Source organism: Antechinus flavipes, chromosome 5, assembly GCF_016432865.1.
Source record: "Antechinus flavipes isolate AdamAnt ecotype Samford, QLD, Australia chromosome 5, AdamAnt_v2, whole genome shotgun sequence".
NCBI classification, from domain to species: Eukaryota; Metazoa; Chordata; class Mammalia; order Dasyuromorphia; family Dasyuridae; genus Antechinus; species Antechinus flavipes.
This window is the reverse complement of record NC_067402.1, coordinates 211,984,550-212,007,144: the sequence shown is the minus strand read 5'-3', so window position 1 is coordinate 212,007,144 and position 22,595 is coordinate 211,984,550. Positions and strand designations below refer to the sequence as shown.

At 32.6% G+C, this 22,595-nt stretch overlaps 1 protein-coding gene across 3 annotated transcripts in view; it reads right to left on the bottom strand.

Moving 5' to 3' along the window:
• Positions 1-7,829: 7,829 nt before the first annotated feature.
• The window catches only part of TAFA2 (TAFA chemokine like family member 2), a 551,182-nt gene continuing 536,416 nt past the window's right edge, over positions 7,830-22,595 (bottom strand). For 2 of the 3 annotated variants that reach the window (XM_051962156.1, XM_051962154.1), the window contains one exon: positions 7,830-10,075. In XM_051962156.1, coding sequence (XP_051818116.1) covers positions 10,064-10,075 — 12 coding nt within the window. In that variant the 3' untranslated portion in view covers positions 7,830-10,063. Of the gene's footprint in view, positions 10,076-21,667; positions 21,908-22,595 lie in introns of all 3 variants that reach the window. The other variant, XR_007947730.1, reaches the window with a different exon arrangement.

Here is a 22,595-nt window from a genome sequence, read left to right as displayed (position 1 = left end):
GATAAAGAAGAAATAGATGACCAAGAGAAAGAATGTAAAAAAGTACTCAACCAAAAACAATGTTCTGTGAAACCCATTCACTACCAAAACCCAGATATAACATTAGAGTCTTTAAAAAAAAAAAAAAAGAATTAGTCTCACAGGAAGTGGAATTGAAGAGTAGAATTGATAAGGGACACAATAGGTCCAATTGCAGTGGTCTAAGAGACCTAGCAATATTGACACAATTAAGGCACTCCCACAGCTTAAGAGAAAGAACCCTCATCTAATATAAAGAGTCAGAATAGATAACAGATATCAAGGACTGGAGGAGAGCCACAACAGTACATGCCTTAAGCATGGAAAGGTTTTACCACAAAGGTTAAAGAGCAAGAAAAAAAAAAAAACAATCAGACATAAAGACAGACAAAAGATGAAAAAAATGGTGAAATGAACAATTAACTGAAGACAGTTATTATTGAAAAAAAAGGAAATTGAGTTGAAATTTCCTCAGGAAGAGAGAGATAACATGATAGAATTTGCAAGGCACCATGAAATGGTAATAGAGACATTTCAAAAAATTCTAGAATGGTTCACAAGAGAAAACAAAGCATTAAATGAAAATAAAGAAGAAACAAAGGAGAGAAATTAGAACAATTTTAACCAGAGCCTGGAAAATACTGAATGAAAAACATATTTTTTCACAATTAAAATGACAATACTGAATGCAAAAGCATAGAATTAGAAAGAAAAATAATGAAACAAATTTTAAAAAGGAAAAAAAAAGACTAAGACTGGAAGAATGCATGAGAATTGTATAAAACAAAAAACACTGAACTTCAAGGTAGTCTGAAAAGAAAATACAAGGACTAGAATGCAGAAGAAAATGAAAAAGGGAATCTAAATAGATATTTTAAATAATCATACAGAAAAAAAAATGCCCTCAAATAGCAGAAGCAGGTGAAAAAAATGGAGATCAATACAGTTCATATGAAAAAAATTCCAAACTGACCTGATAAACATTATCCTTAAGTTTCAGAACTATAACATTGAAGAACACATTTTATAGGCAGCAATAAATAAAAAGAACAATTGGAAGAAGTGAATGAGTAGTTTATAAAGGAAAAAAATACCATTCATTCACTAGTATTATATATGATAGGGTAATATAAAGGAATTCTTCATAGAAAGAAAAGGGAGGTGGGGATAGTGGGGGGGAGCAAAAGCCATTCAAAACTTAAACCAAGGGGTGGTAAAAAGGATTTCCTCTATTTTTAAAGTTATTAGAATATAGGCTGAAGGAGGGGGTGAAGTGCAGATTAAAGAGAAGAAAACAAAGGGTATAAAAAGCAAGGGATGGGTGCCAGCATGAAGAGGAGAAAGGAGGTGAGATGTACAATGAGTTTTTCTGGATTGGTGGAAAAGCAATGGTTTAGACCTCTTACAGTTTTTCTAAGACAGAGTTATGGTTTTTGCTAATAATTCCTACTAAGAGAGATGGAATATTTGAGATCCCAGGAAAATATGACTATGAAAAAGTGGAACAGGGTTCACAATTGCAAAAGAAGGATAACCTGACAGCCAAAAAGATAACCATGAAAGGGTAAATAACAAGAGAGCTTCCTCCAGATCACAGTTATAGAACATTTATTATCACAACTCACTATTTTAATCAAAAATTGACATTCTAAATACATCCTTTAGGAGTTTGTAATTTTTGGTTTGTTTGTTTCAATAACTTTATTTCAATGTTATTGGTGGTTTTTGTAATCCTGTATATTTTACTTTTTTGCATTTAAGAACCTCTTAAGAAATGATCACTCATTACAAATGAACTTCACCAAACTGACAGTACATATATATATATGTAAAATGTTCAGAACCCTTAGCCTATAACATCCTAGAAGCAGAGAGAATAAGAAAGGTGGGCAGAAGGAAAACTATTATCTTGGGGAAAGCATTGCAATTGATGGCATAAATAAAATTGAAGAAAAGATGAGGTTGCTGAATTGGGAAAACAGGATATATATATATAAAACCTCAGAAAGAATAAAACAAATAAAAACTGCAGAGAGCCAGAGCCAGAAATAGAGACAGAGTTAGAGAGAAAAAGAAACATATACAGAGACAGAAACACATAAAACTAAATTGGATAATCATTAAACTGGAATAAAGGGAATGCAGGTAAGTGAAGGTGTAAGCAACATAAACCAGAAGAGGTTAATTCTTGACTTGAGAGAATAGGAAAATTTGCAACTATATTTAATTAAGAAAACACAAAATTATATATATATGTATGTATGTATATAATATTATAATCTTCAGCATCAGTGGATTAAATCCTCCCATTAAAAAGAAAAAGAATTAAGGAACTGATTTTTTTTCATTTCCTTAATATGAAAAATACATTGAAAATATATAGACTTATATGATAAAAATGACACGATAAAGCACAATATTTTATGTTCCAGTCAACTTTCAAAAAGGAGGAATTGCTATTTTGACCTCAGACTGTACAATCAAAAATGATATTGTCAGGAGGGATATTGGAGTGAAAAAAGGATAGAAGAAAAGATAGAAACCAAAAAGAAATGCCCATCAAGAAGAGAATAAGATAGCTTGAATGGATGATTAAATAGGATGAAGAATGGTCCCAGTTTGATATAGTGAACTAGGTAAATTTGCAATCAGATAGGCATCAAGAAACTACTGGGCCCCAGAATGTGAGTTCCAAAGATTATTAGATTAATTTCTCCAGAGAATGGGATGAGGCAAGGAAGGTAAAGGGATTAATGAAGTCCAATGAAAAAATCTAGTTTTAAAAAATTAAGAATTTTTGCTCTAGTAAAAGGTTAAGGAGAGAGATATCCCTAAGAGGTAATCTCTGGCATTCTGGAAGAGATACAACAAAGAAGAGGAAAATACACACACACACACACACACACACACACACACACACTTGAATGGAAGACCACATGATTATTTCAGGAGATATAGGGGAGGGGTGAACTCTTTGACAAAATAAAAGGTTCATTTATGTCAAAACTCCCAAAAATGATAGATAAGGAACCATTAATATATGATCATAGCTTTAAAATCATGAGGTGATGTTATTTGCAAGAAAGATACTACAAACTTTCCAAGTACAAAGAGGGATAAAGCAAAAATGTCTCATCCCCATCCCTATAATTATCTGACATATTGGGAGAATTACTAGAGCAATAAGATAACAAAATTAAAGCTATAAACACCTGTAATGGGAGGGGGGGGGATATCCTTATTTACAGATTACAAGATTGTATGCTTAGAAAATCCCAGAGAATCACTGAAAAAAACTAAATAGGAACATCAATAGCTTCAGTAAGGTAAAAAAATTTACAAAAATAAACACAAAAAACATCAGTCTTCCTATAAACTATGCAAACAAGTTAGAAATGATAAGACATTTTATTCAAAATAACTACAAAATTCATGAAATATCGGGAAGTATCTTACCAAGATACACTTACAATTTATATAAATGCAACTGCAAATCACTCTTTATAGAAAGGAAGATAAACAACTGGAGAGATATTCACTGCTACTTGTCAAGCTCTGTGGATGTAATAAAAATAACAATGCTATCTAAATCGATTTATAGGTTGAATGCTGAGTCAAGTTTCTTTGGGGAGTGGTTAGCTTATAGAACTAGAATTTATCTGTAATTTTTAAAGTTAGAATCTCAAGGGGAGCATTAAAAAAAAATACAAATGAAGGGTGCCTAGCTCTAACAGATCTCAATTTAAATTTAAAGCAGAAATCATCAAATATATTTGATACTGGCTTTAAAAACTCAGATGAAGAGATTTGATAAGCTAGAACCAAGCATTTGAAAATTCAAATTCACTAATAAAATAAAAGATGTAAGTTTCTAGAGGAAGGATTCCTTTTTTGACAAAAAAAAAAAAAATGTGCAATAAAACTAGCAGAAATAAAGTTTAGACTAGAACTTCTTAACCTTGGGTTCATGGAATTATTATTGTTGTTGTTGCTAGAATTTTGATTACTGTGTTTCAACATAATTGGATTTTCTTTGAAATGCTTTGTATTTTATTTTATTAATTTAAAAATATTAGTCATAGAAAGGATTCATGGGCTTCACCAGACTGCCAATGAAAATCCACTAAACAAGCACAAAAGAGGTTAAGGATTTCTGGTTTAGAGAAATATTTTATAACTATATAATAAATTCAGCATAGAAAGTGATCCAAATACAAGAAATCATTGTGTAAAAAAAGTTAAAAGAAAATGAGATCAAGTACTTATCATAATAATAAGTAAGGGGACACTTCTTAACCAAACAAGATTAGAAACAAAATAGCAAAATAAATGTGAATAAATGAAATTTAAAAGCTTCTGTACTTATAAAATCAATGAAGAACAAGCAGATTGGGGGAAAATATTTATGTTAAGTATCACTGATAAAATCTAGCATCTGAAATATGTTTGGAATTGGCACAGTCTGTGAAGTTATTTCTTAATACATTAACTGAAAAATCATAGATTTCCAAAGAAAAATTACAAATTGTAAATAATCATATGCCAATACCCTTTAGACCACTAATGGTAAGAGAAATGCAAATTAGGACCATTTTACCAGACAAATTGACAAAGACTAGGAAAAACAAAACTAGCCCATATTATCAAGTTAAAAGTTGTAACAAGCCCTAGCAAAGGGTTGGCTGATCACAAACATTCCTGAGATTTTTAATTATTACCAATTTAAGAAAGGAGATTATCCTCAAAGGGTAAAGGTTTTTTGGGAGGGTTTTTTAAGTTGTCAATAAACATATATTAAGTGCCTACTATGTACCAGGAATTGTACTTCCACACAAAGAATTCTTTAGGACTTGAGGAGAACAAGTAGAGAAGAGGGACAGTTGGCAATTGTCCCATAGCAATAATACAACATTATCAGAAGTCATTGTCTACTACATCTGTAATTTCCTTCCCTTGAACATGAGAGATGGCTTCTAAATGGACAATTGTGTAGCTGTGTATTTTTATTACAGAGGCTCTCTCCTGCAACAGGTGCATTGAAAGAAAGAAGTGGAAAGAAGAATCAGGCAGTCTTTACTCATCCTCTCCCTGTCTCACTTCACTGACAGAGAGAGAGAGAGAAAGAGAGAGAGAGAGAGAGAGAGAGAGAGAGAGAGAGAGAGAGAAATTAAGTGTGTGTGTATGTGTGTGTGTATATGTGTGTTTAATTTGTTCTGTTTTAGAAATATTATTCATCATGCTCACTTGTGGCTGATCCTGTCCTTACACTTATTAGATGTTTCTTTGTTTGCAGCATAAGGGTACAACAAAAAACATACAGGAGCTCAACTTCCAACCAATTATTAAAAAGTTTAACTCTCTAACAAGGATGGGGATAGGACATAAACATGAGACATTTCTCAACAAGCATTTTAATTATAGAATCACTGTGAATTTAGTCTCTATTTTATTAATCTGCCTCAGATGTAAGACTGGGTTACAGTTATACAAGAAAAATGACTTTAACTCTCCATATTTTTTGACCCAGAGATTACTCCAGGGAATACCTCAAGGAATAAAAGGGTCTAATATGGGGTGTCCCAGAAGTCTTAAATTTCTTTAAAAAGCTTAAGTCAATAAAACTTAAATATATATCAACTCCTTTTGAACACCTGCATTTATCAAGAGTCATTTGAAATAGCAGTGTATTGGAAACAAAGAAGCAAAGTATTGTAAACAAAATCAATTGGGGAATGACTGAAAAAATATTTAAAATATGAAGTGTGAAGCAGCAAAATAGTTAATAGAGTACTGGCCTTGGAATCAGGAAGATATGAGTTAAATTATGGCCTCAGACATTTATTAGCTGTGTGACCTTGGTTCACCCCAATTTCATCCAAAAAGAAAAAAGGAAAGAAGGAAGAAGAGAGGGAAGGAGGGAGAGAGGAAGGAAGGAAAGAAGGATGGAAGAAGGGAGGGAAAAAGGAAGGAAGAAAGGGAGGCAGGAAAGGAGAGAGAGAGGAAGGGAGAGAGGGAAGGAAGGAAGAAAGGGAGGCAGGAAAGGAGAGAGAGAGGAAGGGAGAGAGGGAAGGAAGGAAGAAAAAAAGGAAGGAAGGGAGGAAGGAAGGAAGGAAGGAAGGAAGGAAGGAAGGAAGGAAGGAAGGGGGAGGGAGGAAGGGGAGAATGAGGGAAGGGAAATATGTATGAATATAATGGAATATTACTATACAATAAGAAATTTTGAATAAGAAATTCATACAAAATGGCAATAACTGTTTCAAGTGATGCAGAATAAAGGTAAAAAAAAAAAATTAAAGAATTGTCCACAATAAAATAAATTCAAAGATTATTAAGGAACCAGTGAAGATGGTGGAAAATAGATAAGTGAAATATACTCTTTTATCATGGTTAGAGAATTACGAAGAGAACTTGTGTAGGTTGTCCATTATGATCACTATATCAGATATTTTTGTTACTTGTTTTTCTTTCACACAAGATAAAGTTCAACCTGGAAGGATGTGGCTTTTTTTTTTTTAAGAGAAAAAGCATCAATAAAATAAATTTCGTGTAGAAAAAAGTACCAGTTAATAACTGTATTATCTCTTCCTTATTTTCATAAGTCACAATTGTGAATGATTACACTTAGCTCCAACAAAGAGTCTACTCACAGTGGTTCTCAAAATACAGTCTAGAGAATCCTGGGGATCTCTGAAACCCTTTTAGAGGGTCTACAAATTCAAAAATAGTTTTTATTCCAATGTGATAAATGTCTATAAATATAATCCAGATAAACAAAAACGCTTTGGAGAGATCCTCAATAATTTTTTAATAGGCTAAAGATACTGAAAACAAAAGTTTGAGAACCATGAGGACAATAAATAAGAATCAGTTTGCCTTTGAAATCTTGGAGTAATTTTCCAATTCTTCTCTACCAACCCATCTAGAAAACAAATAGCAGATCTGAGCACTTAGAAGATATCTTCTAAGGAAAAAGCAGGTAACAAACACTGTATTTTGCCAATAGATGTCTATTAAAAATAAAGTTGTCATCGTCATATGGGAAAAATATAGACACTATAAATTCCAATAGGATTCTCAGAAATAAAACTCTTACTCCTCTCTATTTTAATCAGAGAAGCTCACTATTGAGGCTTGCTTTAATAGATAACTCAACATGTTATTTTTAAAAAGACCATAGTCCAAGTGTATTTGATGTGTTGAATCTTTCTTCCCATAGACCAAATGATAATACATAACTACAAGAGTATCTTAAACCATTTTCAAAGGAAAATTTATACTATATATTTGTGGTAACAGTACATCATTGCCGAGAGAGATGGGTTTAGGGCAGTGCTAAATATGTTCAAATGGTTTTATTTAGAACATAACAAACATCATAATCTTATGGAAGTGGCAGAACTTCCCATGGAATTTTATTTAGAAACTCATTAAATAATTTTGCCAGGAATAATATTAATGTAGAAATTTCCCTAGATAGGAACAGCAAGAGGCATCTGGGTAGCACAGTGGGTAAAACACTGGATTTAGAATTAGGGGTATCTGACTTCCAACCTGGTCTTAGTCATTTACCAGCAATGTTATTCTGGGCAAGTCACTTAATTACTTTCTGTTTCAGTTTCCTAATCTGTAAAACAGAGATAATAATAGCATTTACCTCCGGGGGTGATTATGAGGATAAAATGAGATAATATTTGTAAAGCACTTTTCTAATCTTGAAGGCCTTTATAAAAGTTAGTTATTATTAGAGATAGAAGCATCATTAAAATAAAAGAAAAAGCATGTCCCCACAAGTGTACATCCAAGAAGGGGAGTCAATTTTATATCACAATTTTATTCACTTTTTCTGAATAGTTCACAACATTAATCTACTGGGGATAATCTAGTTAGAATATCTGAAAGTCCATTTATTTCACCTATTGATATGCATGTGTTTACACTTGTATATAATACAGAATTTCCAGTGTTGTTTTCAAGAAGAGCCAAAGGAAACAATATGGAGAAGCATGATGCAGAATCAAGAACAAATGGGGGCCAAATGCATAGCCTACAAAATAATATAGTCTTCACTTTGCACTGTTCCAAAAAAAGGGATAATCCTTCAAAAGATGTTCTCCCTCCCCAACCCACATGCCTTTCTGCCCAGTTCTATACAGCTTATTGAAAGAAAAAAAAAAAAAAAGCCAGCTAGCTGGTCCTAGTAACCACTCCTAATTAAAATGGAGGCAGACACACATCTCTTTCCCCGGAAATGTTGATGGTGTGCAATATTCTTCAGTACAATGCTATAAGTCTACATCTCCAATTTAGCTTCCAATAATTGTTACATTTTACCTCTCCTGCACAATAAAACAGCAGAGGTAATGAATTGGTCTTGGAAAAGTGTTGCATATAGTGAATTATCAAAGCACTCCAGGGTGCACATCCATCATGGAACCCAATTTATGTCTAATTGGCCATGTCAATGAGTTGTAAAAATAAAAAGATTTTCCCTGCTTCTCCAGCATATTGATGCCTCATGCCAGCTGCTTGAATGAGCTTGCCCACACAATTATTTTCAATAGGCCTACATCTGTATAGTCTTCATGTTTGTTTACAAAATATAAGTACTGAAGTCCCACCCTTCTCTTCATTCCCATCTGCAGAATTATGTAGTAGAAATGATACAGAACAGGAATGCAATGTCCATTCTCCTCTGCTTCCATGCTACAAGTGGAATATAGCAAATGGAGTATAAAATTATACATTCTGTAATAACTTAGAAAACAAGTTCATAGATGTTTAAGGCTTTTTAAATATTTAGAAGACTTTTTGTGGAACAGCAAATCACAAATTCAAAAGCTAGCCACTAAAATGCAGAAAAAATTCTGGCCTAAGAAACGGTTTGAGTTGGATAACTGTAAGCAAATATTTGTGAACTGGCGACTGGGAGAAGTGAACTCCTTCCTCTATCAACAGAGAGACTTAGCAGACAAATACATAAGCATCCAGATCACCATTTTGTTCAAGTCAGAGACTGTCTTTTGAAAAAAGAAAAAAAGAAAAGAGAGAAACAAAAGCTAAAAGGGGTTTTAAATGAACATCATCTAAGTTCAACATTATAATCTGGCATGCATCCCTGGCAATTTTTAAAAATCAAGACTACTTAATATCAATGACAGATTATTTTTGATTGGTGTAATTGGGGGAAGAATGGCACATTAAGGAACCAAAGCACATAACACATTTTGGGGGAGAGAAAAAAAAAGAAATCTGAAAGGAAATGTTATAAAGTCAAAATATCTTATAATAAAAATGGCACTCTAGCTCTGACCACTACTTATTTAATTGACAAGGAGCTAGAGGAGTCCATTTGCCTTAGGGAAGGAAAGATGTTGCTTGTCTACACATTTTATATGATTGATGTATCAGATAACTATTACTTGCCAACAATCATCATTAACAATAGATATATATTTCCATTCCTATAACAAAAGCAATTTTAAGATGTTAAAATATGTAGGCTTTGAGAGTTCCAAGAGTAAGAGACAAATCAAAAAGTCCAAATGTATGCCATGCCAGAGGACAAGTTCTACAGAAGAAAGATTATTAAAGGTGTGTACAGTCCCATCAGCCAATGAAACATAGAGTCCAGGAATGGGGGACCAGCCAGTATTTTGTAGACTGCTTTCAGAAGCTTGAAAAGCAATTACATCTGAAGTCAAGAACTCAAGAGTTTAGCGTCTCTTTCATCATCTTCCAGCGTATCAACTCCTTGGATTGCAACTTTAAATTCTTCTAGCATGTGCAATTTATAAGTGTGAATTGTCTAACCTCTTTGAGAGCTTCACCACCCAAAGAAGTTCTTAGTTGACTTTGTAGAAGTTTTGATCTCAAAGGGTTGCTAATTGCAAGCCAAGAATCCCATTGGGAAAAATATGAGGGTATTATCAAAGGGTATACTCCTCACAGTATAAAAAGCTTCCTTCTGGTTGATCTCAGTAATACATTCCGGAAATGGGTTATGTTTAATGTTCTCAGCCTTAGAACTGGCTTGATTTGTCCTTAGCTAATGGGTTACCTGCAAAGGAAAAAGAAAATATAATCAGCTTTTCATCAACAAGCAATAGTCTTTAAGAAACTGAGCACAATATAAATCCAGCATTATTGGAATGAGAGAGGTATGGAGAGTACACATAGACATGAGTTTCAAAGTTCTGAAAGTTTCTCTTTCAAAACAAATCCATAAACTTACAGGAATTGGAACCAACCATCTGGTGAAAACTTCTCTTTAAAATATGTATTACACATTGTAATTAAATTATCTACAAAGTAAGCAAGAAACTTTCTCAGTCATTCAATTGACCTAAATTATTGGACTTGACTGCCCTCTCATTTGGGAGAAGAGAGAGCTGGGAGGTCATGGAACTGGACAGTGGAGTCTGAGAAGAGAGACTTTAGAATCCATGAGATAGTTTTGCAACTTTCTCACTATCATGTCACACTAAAGATGAATACAGGATATAATGAATCCAAAGACATTGAATTTCATAAAATGAATTTTATCTGAACATATACCCTTTTTGTTTGTTTTAGAAGACTCCTAGATTTTCCCATTGTTGTCAATAGAGGAAGCAATACTGAGCTCCTGCTCTATTTTTGTCTGCTCCCTAACAGTATTTGAAAAGAGAAAACATTTTAACCTATAGACCTCATTCTTTTATTACTGAAGTGCTTTTACTTCTATAATACCCCATTTGGTCCTAACTATATTTTTGAATTTTTTAATTATTCAAAAAGACAACAGAATTTTAGAAGAAATATATTTATTTGTGGGAATGAATGATTACCCCATTTTTCATAGTGTCCAGAGGTTTTTATAAACTTTAATAGAGTAGAATTATTCAAGCAAATTCAAAACACATGAACTACATAGCTAGAGGCAAGTAGAAGGAATATTTCAGAGTACCTATACCTAGGTAGATCTTAAAAATTGAAGATTACGTGGGAGAGGGTGGAGATTAAAACTAAAGTATATGCGTATTATATATATATATATATATATATATATATATATACACACACTCATATATAGTGTATGTGTCATATGAATTTTATATAGGAGAAATATTTCTGATATGTCTATGTCTACAATTAGCACCTTCATCCTTTTTATGTCAGGGAGGAGCAAGTTTTTGTGGAAGGAACATGAAAACAAACAAGATGCTATGAAAAAAATTATAGCTTTAGAGTTAAAAGGCCTAGTGTTTAATCTTGGTTTCTCCCACTTAATAGCTGGTATGCTGAAAAAAGTCTCTTTCTCTTTCTAGGTCTTTTCTCATCTCATAAAGATAGTAGATTTGTTGATGCATAAGGACCTTCCAGCTCTGATATTCTGATTCTATACTAAATGAAATCCAATAATTATAACTAAATAGGATATATGTTTCTCTCTCTTTTTATTTTTGGAAATGAGTCATTTTCCTTTAGCATTAAAACTTTGTCATTAGCAAAAAATGTTTGCTAATGTTCAGAACAGAAATAGTAATAAAAAAGCAATTAAAGGTATGGTCTAAAACTTTAAATTTTCCAATGCTGGTTTAGAGTAATGCTTAAAAAAGAAATGAAATCATGATCAATATTTTGCAGATATAGTTGGTTATAAAGCAAGGTCAATTTATTTTTGGTCATTAGAATGAAAATTGTTGTTAACATGTTTAAAATATCTGCCCCTATTTCTGCAGTAACAATTAGATCACAGAAACACTTTCATTCAAGAGTTGGAAAGGAACATCTGACACACAAGGCATACAATATTGACATTTAGAAACATCTGCAGAAAAAGTATGGTGGCTCTCTTATTTATATCTGTTGTATTGAGATAAAAAATGAAAGTTAAAGGAGAGGGTAATATAGATCATCTATAGTAACATTTGGAGTTGCATATTTGTTCTCCAACTTTCCATGGTGTTTCAACAAAATAATTCACATTCTTCAGTCTGTCCTCTAACAGTTCATGAAGTCATTTCCACACAATTGTGATAGAATTGCTCCTGGGTGGATTTCAATAGAACTTTGAAGATTGCATTTGAAGATCCACATATTTTAACAGGAAAGTTTTCAGAGGCTGATAATAGTTGTTGATCACTGATATCAATCTAAAATCATCACAAAGTCATGACTCCCTCAATTATTAATTTATTTAATTTTTTTTCTTAATAAAATGCGTTAAAATTTGAATTTTCAACTTAAAGCACAGAATTATAGGTTGGATTATCAAAAAAAAATATGCTGCATTTTATGTTTAATTACTATCAAATATTTTCCTAACACTATACAGGAATATGTTATTGTTATTCTGTCTTGGGAACAAAAGAAAGTGATAAGTGACATTATGCTCCCTACTCTACACAAAGTAGAGACAATTCCTATACTTAATCAAAGACTCTCTAGCATATTAAATGTGGTAAGGGTAAGACAGAGATAGATCATTCTTTGTGTGAATAAAAGTGGGTATGTTTTTCGTGTATTTTTAAAAATAATAATCTAATCTCACACGAGGGAGGGAAGCCTATTTTTAAAAGCATGATTTACTAAATGGAATGTGAGTCAAAAGGAGTAAATAAAGGCCATATTAATAAATATATTTTACAAGGAGGATACATAATTATGGAAAAGAAATAAACACCAACCAATGAGTTTCCATTTTCAATCCAGCATAAGTAAATCATGCATCTTTCAGCAAAAACCTTAAATGGAACATTCATATTCAAAGCCTTAGTAATTCTGAGACAAAATAACTCTTCTAGAATAGGAAAGGTTATTCTAGATAATGGAGTATCAAAGTAGTATAATGAATAGAGAATAAGCCTTATGGCCAAAAAGTTGTGGGTTAAAGTTCTATTTCTACATGCTTTTTAACCATGGCCTTAAAATTTAAACATGCAGTCTTAAACTCAATATTATAGATGAGTTTGCTACCCTTATTGATGGAAGGAGTTTCCTACATCAATTATATCACAAAATCAAAAAAAAATTGTGTATCAAAAATATACAAATTAAACTTACTCTCAATGTAGCACACTCAATGTAGTACTTAACAATTCAATAACAATGTATTAAATATAAACATTGGTATATCAAAGTGGATAGAGGGCTGGTCTTGGTGTAAAAAAGAGCTGGATTCAAGTACTTCTAGCATTTATTAGCTATGCATCCATGGACAAGTCACAGGAACTCCCAGTGCTTCAGAAAACTCTTAAGGGTTTAAATTACAGAGGAGCTGCTGATCTGCACTGATGGAGAGAATTTTCCACATCAGGAATTTCTCCAAAATATCACCCATCCAAAAATAAAGAAATGAATTAAAATGTAGGTATATGATTACTTATACTTAACTCTCTCACTTTCTTACAAGAGACCTCTTAGAAAGTAGGAATAAATTATAAATGTATGGAATATAAAAACAAACTATATCAGTAAAACTTTTTTAAAGAAATTAATAAATTTATGTGTATGATTAATTTTATTAAACACTTTTACTAGGATAAAAGAGACTTTTCACAATGTAATAATAATCTATGAAGGTATAGAATGTAAAAAATTCAAAATATATAATCTTTTTAAAAATAAGAAAAATTAATTCATCAAATTTAGGGGCTTCCCCTAGTACTTTTTATTTATGTCCCGTCTATTCATCCAACAAGAAGTAGAATTTTTGGCCTATCCATTTATTCAACAAGAAATATTGTTTTAAGAGTCAAAAAGTCAATTGTTTTAAGAAAATAAAATTTAAAAATAAATTTTGGACCTCTTCCACGATGGATTGCTTGAGCAATATTGAGGACTGAAATATTTTTAAATTACTACTGCTTAAAAGTAAGATTTTAACATAAAAAAGAAGTGTTGCCACATTCTCATGGCTCAAAATCACTGACCTGATTTGTTAATATCTTAACCCTCAAAACTTCACTTTGGGAAGAGGCCAAATATTAGATTTATTTTCCAAGAAGGATTTTCTTGGAAGTTTTCAGTAACTGAAAGCAGAATGTTGCTATAAGCTGGGTTTCACCAAAAAAAAAAAAAAAAAAAGAATGAGAGAGAGAGAGAGAGAGGAGAGAGAGAGAGAGAGAGAGAGAGAGAGAGAGAGAGAAAGAATAGCACTTGCTACCATGAATGCAGACTGTCTTCTGGTTCTGGGGGCAAGAGATAAAATACTGCACTGCACAAGGGAGAGAAATGGTACTCAGATTGTTATTGTTATGCTTGAGCTTCATACACTATAATCACCAGCTCAGTAAATTTCTCTTCCCTAAGGCAATATTTTACACAGCTGTTCTTTTTTGTGTAAATCTTCCTTGTGTGTGCTGCACATCAACCCTTCTGGTTTTTGAAAATGGTTTGCTGCAGAGAACATGCAAAGGGAAAAATAATAACGTTTGTTGCTCCAGACAAAAGCTCAAAATGATACAGGGAATGACCTGCCAGTGGAAAAAAAAAAAAAAAAAAAAAAAAAAAAAAAAGGAGCTAATCTGCTTCCTTTTTAAGAGCTGAATTAATGTTTAAGGTTTCAAAAGGCATTCAATATTGTTTTTTATTCTAGTACATTTTTTAGAGCCCTGAAAAAATTAATATATTTCAAAAAAAAAGTTTGATAGAAGCTCAAGTTTCATGCATAGTTTAACCACTGAAAATGAGAAAACAAATAAATAATGGCAGGAGAGAAATTCAAAATAAAAGAAAATATGGAACTCAATGCAATTATCATTTGGTCATTTGTTTTTAAAGGTGACTCCATGCTTAATTTTGTTTGAATATTCTCTTAATTTGTAGGTAAATTGAAGAGGGAAAGATATCCCATTAGTCATTATTCCTACCCACCCTTTGCTAGATAATAATATAGCCTCTTTAAAATGGGTGAAAATTTTAAAATATATCTTTACCAATTCTACAATTCACCTTCACATTCAAATAACACAATCCTGCTAAGACGGGAAAACATTGAAAAGTGTGTCTTTTTTACTTGTTTCTTTATATCGACTATGGTTTTCTAAATCATTTTCTAAATCATTTCTAAATCTAAAGATTAGATTTTTTCTCAATAATAATAAAACATATTATATTTTGGTATAGTTTTGGATGTGGTAGTGTTTCTTTCTTTTTGGTTTTGGTTTTCCCCCAGAGGTGGAGGAGGTAGGATCTAAACCTATAATTTCACTGATGTAGGAAATTCTGATGATTACATTCCCTCTATCAATGCAGATCAGCAACTGCCTACAACTTAAAAGAGTTTAAGAGAATTGCTTGGGATACTCAGAGGTTAAATTTGCCCAAGGTCACAAAGTCAGTATTTGTCAGCTACTCAAGTTGGATCCAGGTTTCCCTAAAATTAAAGCTGATTATCTCTCTATTGCATTATAGTGAATCTTCCCTCTGTCCCCAATAATGTTATTGATAATATTTATATTGTTATTATTAGGTAGATCCAAGTATCTTTGTGATAATGATAACATTTTATAACTATCAGCAAATATCTTACTATTCTTGACTAGTATGCAACTCTACTTTCTCAAATGTGCTCTTGCCTCTGTCCTTTCCAAAAAGATTGTGAACTCCTTAGAAGATGGGACTGTTCTTTACTTTTCTTTGTATCTCCAGCACTTAGCACCATGCTTAGCATACAATAAGTGCTTAATAAATACTTGTTAATAGACTGTTTTTTTTATTCTAAATCTAGATCATAACTTGATATAGCTCTCCCTCAATTAAATCCAATTCATTTGCAAGTCAAGACATCACTCTCCTGATGTCCTCTTCCAGACCTATGGGTGATCATGTCAAGGGACAAACTTTGTATCTCTGAGATAAGGGTTGAAAATAGATTTGAAAATTTAATTTGAAAATTAAAATAGAATTGAAAATTCCTGAATGAGGAAAACCCCTCTATTAAAGTAGTTCAGTACCTTCTCTGCTACTATAATCTTAGAGAGGAATTCTTTACCTGGGGTTCATAAACTTGTGTGTGCATTTTTTTAAAAAATACTTTAATGATAGCTGTATTTCAAAACAATGAGTTTACTTTGTGATCTTATGTATTTTGTGTATTTAAAAATATTATTCTGAGAAGAGATCCATAGCCTTATCAGACTACCAAATAACTCCATGACACAACGAAGGCCAAGATTACAGTTATTAGAAAGTTATTTAGGGCACTGAAATGTCATTCAGGATTATTGGCAGGACTTCAAGTTGGCTTTAAAATCAGCTCATTATGCACTAAGTCACACTACCTCTCCCTTTGAAATATATTTCAAGAAATTCAGAACTGTACACTCACTAGTTTGGCACAAAATTGGAAATTATGTTCATAACAAAGTCTTCTCAACTTTTGCTAATTTTCCTTAGTAATGACTGCCTGGATATTTGCTTTACATTAGTTATTTTCCATTCCTAGAAAATGTATTCATTTCTAGCCATTAACCATTTTTGAGGGGATGAAGAGGATAGAATAAGGATCAAGGAAAATGAATCCTCCAGTCAATTGGGCTGACTCCATTCATCAAAATAACCAGAAAAGTGAAATATCTACTTCATTTACATAGATTTTCATTCCACCACATTGACCTGATGCGTAAAAGATATATTCTTCCCCTAATTTGGTCATAAAAACCTGTTATGAGGACCCACTGAGCAATTCCCACATTCTTATGGTTGTGAATTTGACCTGTGCATAGACATTAGAGAGGAGAAAGGGAACTATAAATATTGAAATTGATTTTATAAGGAACTAGTTATATTTTCACTAAAATGCTTATGAAATTTGCATAAACCTATAAACTTGGATTGTAAATTCAATCTTCATTAGGGTAGCAATGTAGCAAAGTGTTTTTTTTTTCCCAATAGTGATGTGGGACCCCTGTAAGTTTTATTGGTAATATTGTTCTGAATTGCTGAACTCTTCAGAGACAACTATCATTTCAAAGGGAGAAAATAAATTTTAAAAAATATTTCAATACAAAATTCATCTGAAATATAGCTTTTATTTGATAAGAGGAGATGGAAAGCTAACATCTTCATTCCTTTTAGTGCTGGTTTTAATGAATTTGTTCATTTTTAGACTTAGTATCTTTTTAATGCTAATGCATTTTTTGACTTGGCTGTTAAAAGTACAATGGATTAAACTCTTATTTCACATTCTGTGTACCAAAAGTACATTTACAGCATAATTATTCTGTAGAAGATGACTTTATTACTGAAGCTAAAGAGAAGATGCTGTATGGGTGGGATCAACTGTATATGAATTCACTTATTTCATTTTAAGGCAACTTATATGAGGAAGTATTAACATATATGAATATGTTAATTTAACTGAGTAAAATTCTAAGAACTTGACCTGGAAATCTTTGTGCCCATAAAATCACATACAATCATATTTTAGAAGAGGAATTACACTAGGGGGAAAAATGATGAATTATTAACTTAATGAATAAGCATATATCTAATTCTATGACAAAACAAATATATTTTGATCTTCAAGCTATCAGAACTATCTTTAGGCAATCCAGTAAAGTACTGATTTTGATGCCATAATTTTATTTCCTCACCTAAAACAAGGTTGGAATAACCATTTATTTTAATTCTTTGGCTAGGATTTCCACTAAAAACATTCTAATTATTCTCATTTTTTTCTGTGAACTTTCAGTGGCACAAATGAACTTTGGCATTTAAAAGAAAATTTGCTGTTAATAATTGTGAATGTGTATGATAGGGTTATAGAATGACACACTTCTGAATTGGAAGAAAACTTAGAGGTCAATCTAAATCAAGTTACTCATTTTATAGACAGTGAAACTAAGTCCCAGAGAAATGAAATAACTTGTTCAAGGTCACAATATAGTAAGCAGCATTACTAGAATTTGATTTTGACTCCAAATATTGACCCTCTTGCCCCTGTGCTTTGCTGCTCTGTAGGTGTCTAAATACATAATGATAAATATATGTGATTATATATTTATATAAATATTATACAATATCTATATATCATATGATATATAGATATGATATATATGATAGTGTGTAATGTGTGTATGTGCGTGTGCAAGTATGTACATATAGGCTATCAGGATCCAGAAACAGAAATCTGCCAGATGTATCAAGAAGGAAGATTTCCTTGATGCAGTGATCTTTTCTCCTACAATCATTGCTTTTTTTCTCCTTTCCTTTTTTTTTTTTTTTTTTTTTGGGGGGGGGGGGGTAGGTAATTGAAGTTATATGACTTGACCAAGGTCACAGAGTTTTCTGACTGGATTTCAACTCAAGATCTCTTGCCTCCAGGGCTGGTACTCTATCTACTGTACCATCTAGCTGCCACTTTCCCCCCTCTATTCTAGATATATATCTGTGCACATTCTAGAGAACTCTAGAACTCTTTGTGTGACAAAGGCATGTGAACAGCCCAAATGTCCACTTATCAGATGTATTCTAGAAGTACATGAGACATTGGTCAGAAAGTTGAATAAATGACTTACATGGTTTCTCATAACACTTAATATGATATACTTAGAAGACTGCTAAAATTGGAAAGAGCAAAAATCTGTGTTCAAACCTAGTCTTTGGCATTTAATATTTTCTTATACCGACTATTTACTTAAGTGACTAGTTATCTCAGTCTCAGTTTCCTTCTTGGTCAGGTAGAGATAATAATATCTGTAATGATTACTGTAATAATACTAAAAATTTTAAGTATTACCATGATTCTACATACCATTCAATTTTTAGAATGCAGACACACAATTAATGGAAATAACCTTGAAAAATCTTGGAGAGTGAATATAGGGATAAGTTTTTTTCTTTTTCTTCTTTTTTATTTGAACTCAGATTCTCCTGACTTTAGGACCAGTACTCTAGTCATTGTGCCATCTAGCTGCCCCAAGGATAAGCTTTTTCTAAATAGTTTTTAAACTACTAGCTGTGTCATGGAAGCAAGTTACTAAATTTCTATTTACCTCCGTTTTCTCCATTGTAAAATGGGGATAATGATAACATTTACTTCACAGGGTTGCTGAGAGATAATAGAGACAATATTTGTAAAGTACTTAATAATAATGTCTGGCATATAGCAGGGATTATCCCCTTCCCTTTCCTATCAGAGCTCTACATAATACATGAGATACTTGGTCACCATCTTCCTGAAGACTTGGTTCTACTTCTATTGTTTCTGTTAACTATTCATATGGCCTTGGATGAATAATCTAACTTTTCTATAACTCATTTCCATCAACTATCAAATAAGTAGGCTAAATGAAATTTCTAATGCCCTCTCCAGCTTTAGTATCACATGATCTTTCTGAAGTTTCACAATTCTTTGTTTTTATTCTATTTGGGCCAAAAGCTAAACTCATTGAAGTAATAGTTACAATTAGTACTTTGGGGGGAAAAAACTTAAATAATCATATTAGAACACCAATCTAGTGTGAGCTATTGCCACAGACAAAAATCTGTCAACAGTTTCTAGCAGCTTCCTGCACTCAACAAATGAAGATCTAGGCTGGTAATGAATCTCTTGAACAGATGGACTTATGTTGTTTCTTGGAACTTTGAAAGCAGTAGTACAGCATGCCCACCACCAACTCTTCTGCATGAGTCATGAAAGCAGATGACAGTTTGCATCATCACTTAGGCACATTCATGCCCTCTAGAGCAGAGAGGAGCTGATTTCTCTTTGGATGACTTTCAATATTAGCAAAACAACTTTTCCTAGCTCCTAAATTCATCTGGACTCAGAGGAAGAAAGTTAAGGCTTTTCTTTTGCTACTCAGACCTCCAATCCATATTTCTCCTGGTTTTGTTTTGTTTTTTCATGCTAAACAAAGAAAGTTGACTGGACCAGAATATGATGGGATTAAAGAAAACCATTGCAGAAGCATCAGAGTAACAAAGCCAAAAAATCCCTTTAGGGAATCTAAGTCAATTTTTTTCAGATATTGACTTTGCATACGTGTACACTTCTCACATTTTAAATGAGTCTCTAAGTAGATTCAATTGAGATGTACTTTACATGATAAACTGGATACTAGATTACTTTTTTTAATATATCCAATTCTAATTTCTAGGGAGGAAAACAAAGATGATGGCCTGCATCAGGTTTCTACCACCATCACATCTCTATACCTAGACATATCCCAACTTCACTCCTTTCCCCATAGAAAGTAGATTCTGTGTTTAATCAACAATGCTACACCCATAAGGAACCCACTTCTTATTTTGTCTAAGAAATGGAGATTACATTAATATTAACAAGAAGCAAAAATTGAGGGAGGAGGGAGATTGAGTCCAAGAAAAAGTCTTTTTAGTTTACTAAGAGAAGGTAATACTTTACTGCTTGATATATGGTTTTATTTACTTAATTCTGTCCAGTAGAATATCCTGGCAGGCAGAAATTGTTTCCTTTTGAGCTTAGTACCTCTACCAATTAGGATAGTACCAATAAATGCTTATTGATTTAAATTGAATTCAATTGAATTGCTTTAGATCAGAGATGTCAAAAATGCAGCAACAGGCCCATAATAATCTCAAACTAGATAAAAATGTAAATTTTTAAAATACAATAAAATATAGGTAATAGAAAATTTTAAATCTAACTCAATAGACAACCTGCAGGGATTCTTATATAAGGATTAGTGACCTCCACCATACCACTCCACCTCCTTTTATTTCTTTTTTGCAATTGGCACTACTGGTTTGGATGACTGGATAGAGCATGATCAATTGAACTAATAAAAATAATTTTTGTTAACCATCTTCCAACCTATTTTTAACTAGGATCTAGGATCATTCATTCAGCTCTGTGCTGGATTATAAATTTAGATGAATAAGAGAAAATAGGTTCAAAGATCATGTTTGTCGCTCACTACTCAAGTGACATTAAGGAAATCATTTAATTACTCTGTGCCTCAACTTCTTCATCTGTAATATGTAAGAGTTGGACTAAATAACTTCTAAGGTCCCCTCTTAGCTCTAAATCTAAGGTCCCATTAATTTCTAATTGTCTGCATCTTGATGTGCAGACATTTATTTTAGTGTTGGAGAAATCTCAACTGAGCCTAAGGGATTTGAATGGGTCAGAACACAATCTTCATTTGGTTGACAGAGATTAAATAGAAATCCACAGGATTATGTTCACATTCAAGACAGAGGATCAGATGGCTTAATTCATTTCACACTATTTTCCTGAGTTAATAGATGTTTTCAGCACTGACAGAGGCCAAGGAAGACACCCTCATAGCTTGTATCACCCATTATTTAGCTTTTGAAAAAAGAAGAATACAGAGAAATGGTAACTGATGGTGTGAGATGTCTAATTGAATAGACCAAGGATTACAAACAGGCTTTTGGTGACCAATTGAGTTCATAGAATAGAGCAAGGTCAGTTCACTTCTGTTCCTTTCAGAGCAAAAAAATATATAAAGCAATTTTCCAAAGAAAGGAATTCCTGTAGGCAGCAAAGTATTTCCTTCTTTGTTCAATAAAAGGGAGGTCTGTCCTCTAACCCTCCCTCCCTAAAGCTTCATCAAATGAACCAGAGGGCCCTTAGAAAGCCCAGGTGCCTGGAAGACTAGCAGGAGCTATGATAAAGAGGATGTCATAGTTAATCCTTTGAAGATGGTGTACACACCTGCTGCTTTGTGAGAAATAAACCAGGACAGGAGCACATTTCTGGAATGGTTTTGACTCAACGAAACTTCTGGCCTTTCCTTAAAATCCGACAAACACTAGAATTCATCACAACTAGTGCTCTACCGTGGAGCCAGAGTGTTATTTTGTATGTGGAATAATCAAAAATTGTCATCGGGCACAGCAGAAACCTTCTCTTTCTACTTCTCCATTCGGACTTTGAAGAGTTTTACACGTTTGCCTAAGGAATAAACACATGTCAGGTACTCTACTGTTCAAATGTTATTTATACATAACAAACCTTGAGGAAAGGGGAACATTTTTTACTTTAGAAAAACAAGTGTAAAGTATTTCTTTTTTATTAGCAAAAATAATGTTCTTTACCCCACCCACCCCATAAAAATGCATCATAGGAAAGTTTTTTTTTTGTTTTCTTCAGAATAAACAGGTTTGTTGAATTTTTTTTGGTCCATCTCAAAACATTACTTCAGTTTCTGCAAAGAAATTACTACTTAGCTGGTAATATATTGATTTTTAAACCTGAGAATTAAGTTCAAGAACTTCACAAATTTAAAATTAAAACAATACCCACAGACATTGGTTAAAACAAAACAATTTTCACAATATTTGGTACAAGAATAACAATGACCCTTCCTTAGATGATGAGGCAGTATCATGATGAGAAATGAGTTAAGAATTGTAAAAAGGAATATAGCACAGGATATAAATACAATTAAATCTAAGAAATGAGAGGACATTGCACTTAACATAAGGAAGGGTGGCATCATATAGACATTAATAGATAGCCCACTCACAGTTTCCTAAAGAACCTCAGAGATATAAAAATACCATGATTCAAGTTTTATAGAATTGAGGAGTTTATGTGGACCGGGTAAGTTATGTAATACAAAGAAAGTTTTGCTAAACAA